The sequence below is a fragment of the Crinia signifera genome, chromosome 1 (assembly GCF_055691185.1).
Source record: "Crinia signifera chromosome 1, ASM5569118v1, whole genome shotgun sequence".
Taxonomy (NCBI): domain Eukaryota; kingdom Metazoa; phylum Chordata; class Amphibia; order Anura; family Myobatrachidae; genus Crinia; species Crinia signifera.
The window spans coordinates 93,517,841-93,534,876 of record NC_139217.1 but is presented as its reverse complement, the minus strand read 5'-3'; the positions used below and the strand labels follow the sequence as shown (position 1 = coordinate 93,534,876).

General features: G+C 46.3%; 1 protein-coding gene across 4 annotated transcripts in view; it reads left to right on the top strand.

Moving 5' to 3' along the window:
* Positions 1–17,036, top strand: part of STOX2 (storkhead box 2) — a 248,749-nt gene that overhangs the window by 178,114 nt on the left and 53,599 nt on the right. For all 4 annotated transcript variants that reach the window (XM_083170519.1, XM_083170527.1, XM_083170544.1 and 1 more), the window contains exon 2: positions 10,436–10,588. In XM_083170519.1, coding sequence (XP_083026645.1) covers positions 10,436–10,588 — 153 coding nt within the window. The remainder of the gene's footprint in view (positions 1–10,435; positions 10,589–17,036) is intronic.

Genomic DNA, 17,036 nt, shown 5'->3' with positions numbered 1-17,036 from the left:
CTAACCCACTATCAATAAGTGACACTGGCAGTAATGCACTGGGCCGAGCGGCATTTCTGCCGGTGATTATACAGTTGCAGCAGCTGGTTTGCTATATTACAACATATCTTAGCTACTGCTTAAAATTGGGGCCGCTACTACCAAAACTTTTCTGTGCCTGCTGCTGTACTTTTCCAGGGGGTGCGACATGTGACCATGGCCCTTATTCTGCTCTGGGCGGTATGGCCCGCGTCACTCTGCGCATGTGCAGGGGAAATCGCCGCACAAAAATTTTATACGCCGCAAAGGGGGCGTATAGGGGCGTGAGGGGCTTAATAGCCTCATTTACCTATGAATACGCCCAGCGTTTCATGGGCGTTCCCATGCAAACGCGGGGCGTATGCATGGTAATGAGGCTATGACGCCAGTGATGGGGGCGGAAAGCTGACATCGCCGGATGTCAGCTCTCCGCCCCCATACAAGCTTTCACACGGACGATTGTCCGTGTGGTCTAAGCTTGCGGGAGCTGCTGGAGCGTGCGGCCCTGCCTTCGATGGTCGCCGACCATCGAATGCAGGGGGCAGCTCCCACCATGGTGGAGGCGTACGCCCCACCATTTTCATGCGGATCGCCAGCCGTCCGCGTACGGACGGCCATGGCGATCCGTATTGTAGGCGGGGATTGGTTTGTGCGGCCGGAGCAACGTATGCGGCTCCGGCCGCACAGACCAGAATAAGGGCCCATATATGTGGTTCTAAATCATTTAAACTTCAACAACTTTACCATCACAGATTTTGTAAGGAAATGTTATCACCCTCGAAGTTCTGGCCATAAAATCTAACCCCCTGCTTTCTTTTAGGTGGCAAACTAAATAAGTTAACTTCATTTCAAGTTTTGCTGTTAATCTGTGTCCATCAAGACTTTACATTAAGAGAAAATAAGTAATGTGCTCTAAAATACTGTATGTTGGATGCAAAAAAAAAAAGCATCCTGGAAAAAGGAGAACATTTGGGCCTCATAGGAAACTGCCCTGTTGGGTGGCGAGTGTGCCCAGACTTTTAGTGTATGTTTATTAGTCCTGGGTGCCTGTGATTTATTCTCAATGGTTGTGTCTTGTTAGTTTTGCTTGTATACTTGATGAGATCACTTTATTGTTCACTGCAGGGTAGCTGGGCTGTGTTCCAAAGCCAGACCTCCTAAATTGCAAAGACAAAGAGTCCGTGCGGATGCATAGAGTTCAGTAAAAGCACTGCAGCCTGGTGAATAAGCATTCCCTATAATACGGACTGGGATATGGGAACACTGTGCCACACCTTCTCCTGTATACTATTATACGTGTGGTCTATAAGCACCACCAAAAGTATGAGCTTGTTGTTTATATTTAGTAAGTTGTCCTGTTTACATGGATTTATGTAATACGTGTATATTTTATGGCTGATGTCAATTAATTATAGATCACCCGGGCCAGGCATGAGTCCTGATTAAAAATCGAATACATACTTGTAGAGGTTGTAGTAGTGTTGGTTCTTTACATACACGTGAGGTGGTTGACTGTATCCAGGGGAAAGTGGTGACAACAACTGTCATTATACTGTATGCTGTATGACAAATAGAAATAACACGGGACCATGTCTCCTGGCTGTTCTGCTATTATTTAATTTGATCCTCCTCAAATGCAAGAGCCCTCAGGAACCAGTTTTTGGAGGTTGAGGGGTATATATGCTGGTAGTGTATTTACTTGTAAATAGTGTTGTGTGTATTGTGGTTTTTCAAACACACACTAAACAATTCATTTGGAATTTTTTTTTGTTTTTTAGTAATGTAATGTAACTGGAAACATTGTTTTTTTGCCTCTTGTGTAACATAATGTACATAATGACCACACCTGTGTATGCTTATTCACATGGCTGTGAGGAGGTTCTGCTACAGTGTGTTCTATTCTGAGCATCAGTGGTGGTACAGTACATAGGGGACAATCTGAGGAGCATCAAGTGGAGCTAGAGGAGGGCGCAATATTGTACCTCAGTAACACCATGTTCTGCAGAGGGGTCAGATGTAGACATTTTTCTCATAGGTCCTGTCTGACAGAAAATTGCAGCATGGAAAAACAAGATTATAAATATGCCATACACATGGAAGCTAATACTTTTGATAGTGTGAAAATAGAGTTTCTTTAGGATAGTTCATCCAGTGCCCCCTACCTTCTCTGTGTCCCTCTGCCTTGTCCCCATCACATTTCCTTCTAGTCTCATAATGTTCTTTCTGTACACCTACCTAAATGCTAATTGTTTGTTCACCTCTCCTTTATATATTCATATAGACATATCATCCAGGTTAGAATACAAAATCTATAATTGGCACCACAGTGAGACCAGACCTGGGGTATACATGGAATTTGTTACAGATATCCTTTTCTGCAGAGCCGGCCTTAGACATAGGCATGCTAGGCAATTGCCTAGGGTGGCAGCTTCCAGGGGCTAATCTAAAGGCCAGGGGTGCCGGTTTAGGTGTGCACATGGCGGGTGCACAGGCTTCATCTAATGACTGGCTCCCCCTTATGACCAGCCCCCTCCTACACAGACTGCAGCAGCGGCAGAATTCAGTCTATGTCCGCAGCGGCCACTCCAAAGATGGCCGCCGCCTTGAAGAAGACACACACTAGAGGCTGGCTTGACCTCTAGTGTCTGTCTGATGAGCGCAGCGGGCCCAGCGATTCCCAGCACCATGGGGGAAGCGACACCTCCCTCCCCCCGCAGCGGCGCCGTGGAGGAACTGCAAGCAAATCCTCCTGCGCAGGGCTCACATGTACTGTACCTTCCTCAAGCCAGAGCCACTCTGGGTGCACAGCCTGGATTCCTCCTGCAGCAGGCCTCCCCTTCTTTCTGTTTCCTGGATCCACTGGCCACCCTGACACCCCCACAGATTGGCGAGTGCCAGGGATCGCTGTACCCATCAACTCTTCTGTGTGTGTGTGTGTGTGTGTGTGTGACCCCTTCTTTTGTATGTGTGACCTTCTGTACACTGCTTTCCCTGTGTGTGTGTGTGACCCCCCTTTACACCACCCTCATCCCTGGTGTTTGACCCCCTGTACCCCCTTCACCTGTGTGCGACACCATGTCCCCTGCTACCCCCTTCCTCTGTGTCTTTGACCCCAAGGTGTCACACACACACATAAGGACCCCAATTTCCCTGGTCCTTATGTGTGTGTGTGACACCTTGTACTGAAATAAAAATGTGTAATGGGCATTATGGTGTGTGGTATAACTTGCAATGGTCATTACGGTGTGCGGCATATATTTGTAATGGGCATTACGGAGTGTGATATTATGTGTTAAAGGTATTACGGTGTGTGGCATTATGTGTAATGGGCATTAAGGTGTGTGGCATTATGTGTAATGGGCAATACCATGTGTGATATTATGTGTAATGGGCATTACGGTGTGTGGCATTATGTGTAATGGAAATTGTTGTGTGTGGTATTATGTGTAATGGGCATTACGGCGTGTGGCATTATGTGTAATGGGCATTACAGCGTGTGGCATTTTGTGTAATGGGCATTAAGGTATGTGGCATCATGTGTAATGGGCATTATGGCATGTGATATTCTGTGTAATGGGCATAAAGTTGTGGCATTATGTGTAATGGAAATTACGGTGTGTGGCATTATGTGTAATGGGCATTAAGGTGTGTGGCATTATGTGTAATGGGCAATACCATGTGTGATATTATGTGTAATGGGCATTACGGTGTGTGGCATTATGTGTAATGGAAATTGTTGTGTGTGGCATTATGTGTAATGGGCATTACGGTGTGTGGCATTATGTGTAATGGGCATTACGGCGTGTGGCATTTTGTGTAATGGGCATTAAGGTATGTGGCATTATGTGTAATGGAAATTACGGTGTGTGATATTATGTGTAATGGGCATAATGGTGAGGCTTTATGTGTAACGGGCATTACGATGTCTGATATTATGTGTAATGGGCATAACGGTGTGGCATAATTTATATTTGTATTTGAATCTTTGGTGGTGGTATTTTCTGCGAGGGGGCGCCAACAAAAATCTTGCCTAGGGCATCAAATTGGATAAGGCCGGCTCTGATTTTCTGCATTGGAAATATGGAGAAATATTACTGAGACTTCTTACTGTTGCTTGGTTCTGGTACTAGGAAGCAGACCCAGTGCCCCAGGCCTTAAAATAGATTATATATATTTTTTTAACTAATTAATTGCTGCCAATACCATAACGTAATTGAATTGAAACATTGGAATTTAATTCTGCCTGCCTTGTATTTACTTTTGCAAGCCATATGTGCGTTTGAATGTTTGGAAACGCATTGGAGCATGTTATCTTAGATATGATGTAGGCTTTTAAAATGTCGGAAATATCTGCCTATGTCCACATGCAGACAATATAAAAATAAAGTGCATTACAGTACATTGCACATTATAAGATATTATTTATTGTACTTGCTCTGGCTGTACAGACCTTCTTGTCTGCACACGTTAGCACCAGCAAGTACAAATTAAAAAATAAGGTACTTGTTTCCTAGCACGGCCACACTGATCATGATCGTGGGCATCGTTAGTAAAAATCGGGGGCATCGCGGCCATTGCATGCACTAAAAAACCGGGTGCGATGGTACCGACGCGATGCCCGCGATTTCCCGTAGGGAACAATGTTAAATGCCTCAATTTACCCGCGATGCCCCCGATTTCCCATAGGAAACAATGTTAAATGCCTCAATTTACCCAAATCATCATAGGGAACAATGGTAAATGGGCCAGAAACCCCCCAAAACACCACTGAACAGTGAAATGTCCCCCCAAAAGTAGTTTACGCCACCCCACGATCAACGTGAACCCGAAGCGTGGCGGCGGCGGTACGCGTCCTCCGACCTTTTCATACCCCCACTATCCACGTCGGCGTGGAGTTGAGAACAGAATAGTGTGGCGAGCGCAGCGAGCCACCGAGCCCGAAGCGTGGCGAGCGCAGCGGATACCTGTGAAGCCCGCGAAGGGACGCGTTTACCTGTGAAGGTATCCGCGTCCCCTCGCGGGGATCGCTGCGCTCGCTTCGGGCTCGGTGGCTCGCTGCGCTCGCCACACTATTCTATTCTCAACTCCACGCCGACGTGGATAGTGGGGGTATGAAAAGGTCGGAGGACGCGTACCGCCGCCCCTCGCGGGCTCGCTGCGCTCGCCACGCTTCGGGTTCACGTTGATCGTGGGGTGGCGTAAACTACTTTTGGGGGGACATTTCACTGTTCAGGGGTGTTTTGGGGGGTTTCTGGGCCATTTACCATTGTTCCCTATGATGATTTGGTTAAATTGAGGCATTTAACATTGTTTCCTATGGAAAATCGGGGCATCGCGGGTAAATTAAGGCATTTAACATTGTTTCCTATGGGAAATCGGGGGCATCGCGTCTGGACCATTTAAGCTTTTTTTAGCCGCCTGCGACGCGACCGACGCGATTTTGACTTTTTTCAATGCATTTCAATGGGAAATCGGGGGCATCGCGTCGGTCGCGTCGCAGACCACTAAAAATTACACCCGATGCCCGCGATTGTGGCCGTGCTAGGAAACAAGTACCAAAAATAAAAAGATACTGACATTGTTCTAAATATTTAGCTTTACAATTTTATTTTTTTTAAATTATGAGGTGTATTCAATGCAGTGGCAAGGGGGTTTGTATGTCATGGATGGCTTTTTTTTCGGCGAGGAAAAGCCATCCTCACCCAGGGCGGGATGTATAAATATACATTGCCGCCCTTCACCACACCCCCGCCACGATGCCAGCGCATATGTACTAACCTGTACTGTGGTGTGCGGGGGGTCTCCGTCACCTCCCAGCCACCTACTGCTCCCTTACAGCCGAGACAGCTCAGCGTGGCTGTCCCCAGCGCCTCCTCCTCCCCCTTGCAGCCGGTAGGACGTCCGGCTGCCTTTGCTAGGGGGAGGAAGGGCTTACCTTCCGTGGTCCAGGAGGACCCGCAAGAAGGTAAGGTGGAGGGAGGGGGAAAGGGCGGTTGGTGAGGCAGGGGGGTTCAGGCAGGCGGCAAAAAGAAGCCCATAGGCTTCTACAGGGTATCGCCACCCAAAGGTGGCGATACCCTACTATGGGGTAACGGTGCGGCCGGGTTTTAATACATAGGAAAATGGGGTAAAACTGGGGTTTTACCACATTTTCAGCTTAATACATCTCCTGCCCTTTTGAAAAGAACCAGCGAGTTGGAAACACCCAGTGAAGCGGTGGCTGTCGAATACTCTGACGGCGAGCTATTAACACTGCTCGCTATTATAGCTCGCCGTCAGACCATTGATTACACCTCTATATGTGTAGGTGCAGTTTGCTGTGGACATTGCTCACCAGTCTCTTGTACAAAATCCCAAGCAAGGGAACAAAACTATGATTAACTTTCTTCTGATTTTCCTTTGTTTTCCTAATTCTGGGGTAGATGTAGTGAAAAGGGAGGAAAAGTGATAAAGTGTCTGGTACTTTATTACCGGTCAATCAACTCCTGACTGTTAAGTGACAGGCTGAGTTTAAAAAGGGACAGTCAGGAGCTAATTGGCCAGTGATAAAGTACCAGGCACTGTATCACTTCTCCTCTACCTCTCTGTGTGCTGCCCTGAAGACACAGTCATTGTTGTGCCTTCACCCTTTACATTTAGGAAGTACACTGGAAGTTGGAGTGTGACGTGTCTATTCACAGGCAACAGCCCTGGCATGAAGTGAAGTTTGGTACATTCTCAGAGCCCTCTGGCAGTAAGGGAATTAATTGAGAACCTGTTTCATATAAATGACAACAAAAGTTAATGGATTCCATAAAAGACACGAATGAAGCCAGACTTATTCCATCTCTTTTACAAAGATGTGTTTTAAGCAATAAGTTGAATGCGTTTTGTGTGCGATATGAAGTAGATTACATGCTATGGGCAATATACTACTGGTAGAGAAGGTAAACGTAATCTCTTATACTGGGGGACAGACTTTCCTGAGCATGTTTTGCCCAAAGTGCAATTGTAAAGAGTACACAAACACAAAACAATATTTTCTACTGAAGACCAGAGATCTAATTTTGTACGATCATTGGTCTTGTACAGCACCATTCTCTATGTTAATAGATAGAAGAATCAACTAATTCCATAAACAGGATGGCTGTGGTTGGTATAGGACACTTCTCAATCAAATAATGTTCAAGAGAAATGTACAAATATATGTAGTATTCTTTATTGAACGTACTGGATAGACATGGAAGAACAAGTTTTCAAACACTGCACATTTTAAACACATTAGTTGGGACCCTACTCTGGATGCTGCATCCACCCTTTTTGGTGTTCTATATTCTATAGTGATGTTGCTGAATGATATCGGTAACCGATATCGTTTAGTGTTTATGCATTCTTTTGTTTGACCAGCGGCACCGCCAATATAGTGAATATTGTTGGTGCCGCTAGTCGACTAGTGTGTACGTTGCTTAATTGTGGGGGTCTGTAATTCTTGAGGGCTTGAACAAGTGCAGTGGTCGGTTTGTCTCCTGATAACATTAGCTACATTAGCATCTCTCACGTTCCTGCTAAAAGTGGCCATACACTACTGCAACTTCTCGCAGCAGTGTATGGTCATCTGATCCCCTTGAGCCGCCTGGCATCTTCCCAATATATCGCTTGCGGTCCTTTTGCATGTGATGTATCACATACAAACCCGTTCCCCGCTGCCGTGAGGCATGCATGCAGGTCCGACCTCCGTTGCGAATGGGGCCACGCTTCGGAACAGATGGGATTTCAAACACATTCTATTTTTGGCTGATTTTACCCAATTTCTCAGCCTGATCCGTCAAAATAAGCCAAAATCTCATAAGTGTATGGCGGCCTTTAGAATCAGTTAATGACACATGCTTGCCTACATTTGGGAACCCTGGTTGCAAGTACATACGGTGTGGCAACAGGACTTTCACCATCATGACCCAACCACTAGGCGCACAATGCGGCAATTTACAGTATCATGAAGCTATGATAATAAGATTGGTAAATCTGGTTGTTTGGCTCCAAAAACTACACTCAGAACCACTGCAAAATGCTCAAATGCAAGCTAATAGTACCTTTTACAGTGTGTTATAAATGTGAGCTGACTGGCTGTCCCTGTGGATCAGCAGCAGTATTGTGTGTATTATAGCACCCTCCAGTGCTCCCAGCTTCTCCTTCCTCTAGCATTGCCCCCAAACTTACCCAGGAGTCTGGGGGCAGGCTAAAGAGGAAGGAGAAGCTGAGAGCTGTGTCCTGACTGGTTCTGTGATACAGAAAGTGGCTCTAAATTGCACACCCTCAGTAATGAAAGGTGCCATCTGCTGAGAATGAAGTGGTATGCACAGAGACAGAGGGGATGCAAATGCATTATGCGATCATTCCATGACAATATAATATATCATAAGAGGTTGTTGGTATATCAATGGCCAGTGATATTGGCCTGCCCACCAATCGTCCAGGTCACCTCTTGTTGAGCAGGTCCCTAACATTATGGGGTCACCATCTGGGGCGCAGGGAACCCCGAAACATGATCCAGCCTAGGACACCCCCCCCCAGGTCATCACAGTAGAGAATAGTGATAGTAAAGTGATGAAATTATAAGTATGGTTCTGAGATACACATAGTGGGGCTGCTAACCCCTGGCACAGCAGCCAGCCAGCACACGTTTTTTAACACACTTTAAAGGTACCATAAAAGCTTAGATATCAGTATTAACATGCCCCTCCCCCTACTATATGTGGTAGAGGCTGCAGCATACACACAGCAGGCACCACTGCCTCTGAGTCAAATTCATATCATCACCCCCGGGTCGCCTTTCCTGAGCACTAGTGGACACATGTAGCTTAAGATATGAACAGTGTGAAACTATTTTACACGTCGCATGTTTAAGTGGAGCAAATCAATGTGTCCAACTTAAGAGTTTCCTTAAACATCTGGGAGTGCCTCTGTATGTGCCGTCACTGGAGTGGTGCAGGTCAGTAGTGCCGTTGCTGCAGTGGTAGACTCCAGCAGTCACTGGGGCTGTGCTTGCACCTGGAAGCACCTCTGTATGTACCATCACTGCAGTGGTAGACTCCAGCAGTCACTGGGGCTGTGCTTGCACCTGGAAGCATATCTGGATGTGCCATCGCTGCAGTGTTACATGACAGCAGTCACTGAGCTTGTGCTTGCACTGGGAGCACCTCTGTATTGCAGTGGTAGAAAGAATAAAAAATAATTTGGTTTTATTGCCAAAACTGCATGTATAAAACTTTCAGATGTCATTTTAGGTCAGACAATGATTCTTTTAGCTGATTTGTTATTTATTATAGGCTGGTGTTTTGCTAATAAATATAAATATCTTAATGATGCTGGTTTGTTGTGGAGATTTGGCACAGTGATATTCTCTAAAGTAAAGCCCCAATGCAGTGCAGAGTGACATCATGTAGGACTTGGCCAATATTAATCTACACTGCTGTTCCTGTAATACCCAATACAACCATGTCCCAATTGCCCAGTGTAACAGTTACTGCTGCTCCGAATTCACATTGTATGGGAAAGTGATGTACCCTGTAAATATGTGTCTAGTATCTCCTAGGAGCAAATGACTTTTACAAAGTGTCCTATGGGAAAGCTAGGCGTGGGTCTCCTGCGCTGCCCCATAAAGTTAGTATTTTATCACTGTAAAAGGTTGAGTCAGCTTCTGCTTGTTGGATTGTGGGCTGACATGGGATTTCTCACATTACATTTGTATATTTGCAGTTGCCAATATTTTCTTGTTCTAGAAATGATTAGACATATATCACACAATGTGTCGGGATTACAAATTGATATTTCCAGTTGACGCTTCTAATTCAGACTTCCAGACTATGCAATATTTGAAATCTCTTCATATGATTTGGCATTATAGAATTTATATATATATATATATATATATATATATATATATATATATATATATATATATATATATATATATATATATATATATATATATATATATATATATATATATATATAAAAAAAAATCAATTTCTATTTGTCAGCATAAAAATTGTCCCTATACACCGCCCCCCCCCCCTCCCCCGAACAAGGGTGTGAGTGCTAACACTGGCATATTTAAATGGTAATTACATAGCACAGTGCACTGCTCCCTTATTCCCACGCCTAGTGCCTGTAACCGTATTCTAACCCTCTACTACAAGATCACCGACATCACATTACCTTCCTGCTTGCATTCTTCTGTAACTTGTAAATTACATCATGCATGAAGCCATGGAATTTCCACACGTACAGAATAATTATATGTAATAACGGACTGTCATGTCTCGTGCCATGTATGTTATTCAAGTACATACATTGTTTTTTTTTGCAGATGTGTGTTTTCTTTCCTTGAAGTGGATAAGCAATATATATATATAACAAATTCTTTTCTCCTTTCCAGGTGATGTGTCGCCTATCAGTATGTCTCCAATCAGCCAGTCACAGTTTATCCCTCTTGGGGAAATCCTTTGCTTGGCCATCTCCGCTATGAACTCTGCAAGAAAACCTGTCACGCAAGAAGCACTAATGGAGCACCTGACCACCTGCTTTCCAGGTAAACCCATGCTATTCCTGCACCTGTGTCTTATCTGCCCGTCCTTCCGCCCCGCTCTGCTTATAAGGACATTGAACTCTTTCATAACAAATGCTGCCACCTGGTTACCTGTCCAACATACAGTACACATAGAACATTGTATTGTGTATGAGACACAATGTTATACATCTCGCCTCCTGTTTTATTTTAAATCTGATGGTGGGAGTTGGAGAGACACCTCCATAGCCGCCTCCCCCTGACTGGCAGATCCATGCTCTGGGGACATAACTTGTGAGGCACAACCGGGAGCATAATGTGTAAGGCACTACTGGGGGCATAATGTGTGAGGGACTACTGGGGGCATAATGTGTGAGGCACTACTGGAGGCATAATGTGTGAGGCACTACTGGGGGCATAATGTGTAAGGCACTACTGGGGGCATAATGTGTGAGGCACAACTGGGGGCATAATGTGTGAGGCACAACTGGGGGCCAAATGTGTGAGGCACAACTGGGGGCCAAATGTGTGAGGCACTACTGGGTGCATAATGTGTGAGGCACTACTGGGTGCATAATGTGTGAGGCACTACTGGGTGCATAATGTGTAAGGCACTACTGGGGGCATAATGTGTGAGGCACTACTATGGTAGCATAATATGTGGGGCACTACTGGGGGGGGGGGGGGCATAATGTGTGAGGCACTACTGTGGGCATTATGAGCCAGTGGCACCTGCTTGGGGGAATTATGTGTGTAGGTGGCACTAATGGAAGTGGCACTAAAATGCCTTGGGGGAGGGTGCCGTAACATGAGCTTGCTCCAGGTGCCATGGTTCCACGCTATTACTCTGCAAAGGGGTAAAATACAGAAAATTATGCAGAAATTGCTTAGAAAAGGCAAATAAACCTCTAGAACAGTGTTTTTCAACCACTGTGCCGTGGCACACTAGTGTGCCTTGAGCTGTTCTCAAGTGTGCCCCCAGATCTAGAGATGCCCAAACCAGTTTACAGCCACCACCAGTTCAAGTGTTATTTACTGGTCTCTTCTTTTCATTTAAAGGGCCAATGTATTTTATTTGTGTTACCTGTGGGGACCAGTGTGATTGTTTTTATATGGGGGGCAAGAGGTTTGGTTTTTTCCTGTGGGGGCCAATGTGTTTTGCCCTGTGGGGATCTCATGGTGTGCCTTGGCAATTTTAAAATCTTATTTAGTGTGCCGCAAGGTAAAAAGGTTGAAAATCACTGCTCTAGAAGAACAAACAAAATGAGGATCTAATATTAGTTACTTATATGGTGGCTACTGTTTGACCCTTTTCATCATGGCTTGCAGGACATGACATATGCAGGGATGCATCAGTACGATATCATTAACTAACAGGACAAGTTGTTGATGATTAGCATCACGTGTTGAAGAGATGTCTTCATACATCTAGCCTCAATATGCTATAAGCTACCAGGTCCCATGCAACTCTGGTAATGCCGTCTTTTTATGACAAAAATGTGTCTTACACGCAGTGTAATGTGTCTGGGACACACAAGGAGACTGCTGATTAATGTGATATGAAACTTGTCTATTGCGTGTGGCTGAGACTGTATACATAGCACAAGAGAACTTGGATTGGAAAACAGCTATAGCTGCTACATTGTAGCATTTTGTATACAGATACATAGTCACACCAGAGCCGGATTAAGGGGGGGCAGGGGGTACGTAACCCCGGGCTTCCTAGTTTCAGGGGCCTCCCCGTTCCTGTTGTCGGGCAACAGATATTTGATTGTTTTTGTTTCATTTAATTTGTGAATTGTTGCAGAGACGAAGGCAGCCTTGTCTCTACCTCTGCACTTGACAGGGCCACTGCTCAGAGCAGCTTAGCCCCAGCAGCATCAGCTCCTCAAAGAGAGCTCATACAGCAGAGCTCTCTGCACAAACAGATCTCTACTGAGCATGTGCAGCAGCAGCAGCAGCTTCTCTCCCAGGCACTGTGAAGGGCTCGGTCCTCCTCTTCTCCTTCTCAATGGTTAGTGCTCTGTGTGTGGGGGGAGGGGGCTGTCAGTGTGTGCTATACGTATGTTTGTAGGTATGCTGCATGAGTGTGTATGCTGTGTGTGTCTGTGTATTATATGCTCTGTGTGTGTGTGTGTGTGTGTGTGTGTGTGTGTGTGTGTGTGTGTGTGTGTGTGTGTGTTGTGTTTTATGCATGCTGTAGGTGTGCATATGATATACTGCATGTGGTTTTTGTGTGTATGCATGCAATTTGTATGTTTGTAGGTAAGCAGCATGTGTATGTATGCTGTATTTATTTATGTATGTTGTGTGTCTGTGTGTATATGTATGTATGCTGTGTGTGTATGCCTTTATGCTCTGTGTCTATCTATGGGCAGTACGGATGGTGTAACGGTTAGCATTACTGCCTCACAGCTAGGGTTGCCACCTCTCCCGGATTTCCGGGATTCTCCCGGATCTGGTGGCAACTCTCAAGGGGGCTTTCCCCGTCACCCGGATTCTGGGATTCTCCTGGAATCCGGGTGACTGGAAAAGCCTGGTCATCCTCCCGCTGCGGCGATGCCTGGCTAAACCCGCCCGTGCGTGTGCCAGAATATTACTCCCAATCCCTGCGGCCAAGTGTCAAATAGATCTCCGGGGCCGCCAGTAATAACTACATCACATGGCGCACAGTATGACACGCGTCATGCAGCGTGTCCTTGCACTGTCTTGTCTGTCCGGCAGCTGATTTGGAGGAGGAGGAGGACCTTTCTTCACCCTAGAGGAGGAGCAGAAAGCCCACTGCCCATCAAACACAGAGTGCTGCAGAATTTTAAACAGGCAGTGTGATGTGTGGATCTCGTGGGGTATTGTGGGGGTAAGTGGCTGTCAAGTTCCTCTCTGTCACCTTTTCCTAACCCTCTCCCTCTCACCTCTATCCTTATCCTGTCACTTCTGTCCTTCCCTCTTTGTCCTGTCTCTGTCGCCTATTTTTGCCATGTCCCCAGAGTCTTGTGACTGCATCAGGGGTCTGCTGATTGCTATCCCCAGTGGCCAGTACCGCCGCCGCATGCGCTGTCCGCCGCTGGCCAGCAGCTTTTCTCCCCACGGCTGTACCTCCGGCATTCCCCGGCCGGAAACTACCCTCACTGCAGCTGTACCTCTGGCCAGCAACTACCCACCCGTGGCTGTACCTCTGGACCCCCGCTCCTCTCCCTGTGTGTCACCATTCCCCAGCCGGGAGCTTCTCCTTGCGGTTGTGTCACCAGTCCCCGCTGCATGTACCTCCGGAGTGACCCCTGCACCCCCCTTCATAACAGCAAACGGTGTCTCAGACTCTGTTTTGCCCCTAATCCCCCCCCTCACCCCCACCTGGCAACTCTATCCTGTGCTGGGAGGCAAAATGGTAAGGGTCTAGGCAACCACCCCCCCACCGCAAATGGCGCCGCAAATGGCTGCCTCGGATCTGTGCACTCAGCCATATGTAACCTCTTGTCCCCTGTCCCCTGTGTGTTAACTGTAGTGTCTCTGCTATAACTGTTACCTTCCAGGCTGCTGCAGCGACCAGTGGCGCCGCTGATGGCTGCCTAGGCGCTGTGCAGCCTGGTGGGCATATGTTCTCTGTTTGCCAGTATACTGTCCCTGCTTATATTGTCACCTACCTGGCTGCTGAAGCGACCAGTGGCGCCACGGATGGCTGCCTAGGCGCTGTGCAGCTCGGCGGGTATGTGTTCCTTGTGTGATACTGTTCTGTCCCTGCTTATACTGCTACCTACCTGACTGCTGCAGCGACCAGTGGCGCCGCTGATGGCTGCCTAGGCGCTGTGCTGCTTGGCGGGTATGTGCTCCCCGCATGTAACGTCTCAATGTAATGTATGTAATGCCCCCCCCCCCCCCCCTTCATCCCTGCTTGATGCTGCACTGATCCACAAAAAATCCCTAGTGTGCACAAGCACACATGGCCAATAAATTTGACTCTATTCTATCTACATCAGTGTGTCAGCATCTCTTTGTCAGCATCCGTGTGTCAGTTTCCGTCTGTCCGCATAATTGTGTATTACATCTAACAGTGTCGCCATTATCATTGTCAGCGTCTGTCTTTGTGCCTTCATCTGTCTGTGTCAGCATCTGTCTCTGTGTCAGTGTTAGCATCTGTGCCAGTGTCAGCATTTGTGCGTCAACATATGTCAGTGTTTGAGTATATGTCAGTGTTCATATGTCCATGGGTCAGTATCTTTCTGTCTGTCAGCATCTGTGTGTCAGTGTCCATCTTTCCGCATAAGTGTGTCATCATCTATGAGTGTGTTATCACCTGTGTCAGCATCTTTCTCTGTGTCAGCATCCTTGTCAGCATTTGTGTGTCAGCATATGTCAGTGTGTCCTCCAAAAACTGTGCAAAAACCCCATGTCGACCTCTTGACTGTTGACCTAGCCCATGTTGACCTAATGCTTGTGTCCACCTAATGACCTGTCGACCTTGTTGTCTGTCAACCTAGTGGTGTCGACCCAATGTTTGTCAACCTTGTTGCCTGTGGACCTAATGACCTTATCCCTCATGTGTACGCTATATAAATAACTGGTAATAAATAAATAATCTATCTATATATCTAGTGTGTGTGTGTGTGTGTGTGTGTGTGTATGGTCCCATGGTGCCTTAATCTGGCTCTGAATCACACATTGATATACAAGTGTCATATATCAAATTAATCAGCCCAGTGTAATGCTTTCTAGATACAGTGTGTTGCAATATCATATTTTGTTGAAAGGGTGTGAGTCTCAAGGCCATTGTTGGTGAGCTGGAGTCGACCTTTGGGGGGGGTGTGGTATAGGGATCCGACATTCGGGATCCCGACAGTCATTAGCCTGACGTCGGGATCCCGACTGGCCGGACTCAGACAGTATGGCGAGCTCAACAAAGCCCCTTGCGGGCTCGGTGGCTCGCTACGCTCGCGACCTATTCTATTCTTCTTCTATGGGGGTTGTGGACCCCCACGAGGGAGAATAGCCGGTGGCCATCGGAAATCCATCTGTGTTTTAACAGTCTGGATCCCAATGTCGGGTAAATGACTGTCGGGATCCCGTCCGGCTCCCTTTGGCGGTGCGCATGGGGATTCTTACACTGGACATGCTGTGGAGCAGTCCTGCACAGTATACATACTAACCAACTGATATGCTTGGCTACAGAAACCGGTTGTGATGTCCTTGTCGGCAGTTCCTGTGGCGGCATTTCGGATGGTTGTTTGGAAGCCTTTACACACAGGCAGGTGTAGCAATATATTGGCATGATATATATCGGCATCTACCTTGATGCACAGCCAACATGACTGGCTGCCAGTTATAATGTTTTAGGTGCATTGTTTACATTGCACCTGGATTTGTTCAGCCCTGGTGCGTACAGTACATGGAGCCTCCTTCCAGTCTGGTGAGTATTCTCTTGCGCTCAGTGCATTTACCCCTGAGTATTGTGTGCCTGTGAATACAATGTTACTTTTTCTCCTGTCTACGACTGCCGGCTACAACTAGTTGATGCGATTCAGTTCGGAGCAGGCACATTTGTACTTAATTTTGTAAGTGTTTATTTTAAGATGAGAATATTATATATATATATATATATATATACAGTATATATATCCATAGAAACCTTCCAGAAACATACTGTATACTATACAGTTATTAAAATGTTTAATACAAAAAATAGCTGTCTTGGGATAACGTGAAACGTGAATGAGACCATAGCAGATATCTGACACTTGAGGTTGGTGGGGTGGGAAAGGAAGGGGGCGGGGCTGTTTAAATGACTATAACAGCTGTAAATACTGACAATAGCAGTACTGCTGTTCCCTACCGAGTTTGCTGGCAGCCAAACATGAAGCATGTATGGATCAGTCAGATCCGTGTCTTTCTGGTAAAAGAAAGTGTTAAAATAAAAAAACCTATGTGGGGTCCCCCCTCCTAAGCATAACTCTAACCCCAGGCTCTTTGGGCTGGTGCTGGTTCCAAAATTACAAGAGCTAACAACAAGGTTGGATAAGAGGACCGAAGAGCCACATGGGAATTTAGGTGAGTGCATATGTGAGTGTGTGTGTGTGTGTGTGTGTATGTATGTTTATTAAGGTTGTACTGCCAAGAGGTGTGTGTGTCATACCTTCATTATAATATTTGTTCTACAGGTGTAACTACAGCTTAAAGCACCGCATGCTGGTACTTTTGGTTCTCCAAGTACCCTTGGGTGCCCTGTAGGGTTTAATTGGGCGTGTTCCCACTCCGACAGGGACCCAGGGCTGACTAGTTGGGGGGCAATGCAATGACCCCAGGGACCAATATATGTGTCCCCCGCTGTGGCATAACCTTACTGACTAGTGGAACCCATTGCTGGTTTTAAAAATACGAAGGACCCCTACTTTATTCATATTTTGATCGGAATTATCGGCAGAAATTGTAGATACGAATGATTGTAAATTTCTGTGTTGTCCTGGTGCCTATGGAAAGTCCT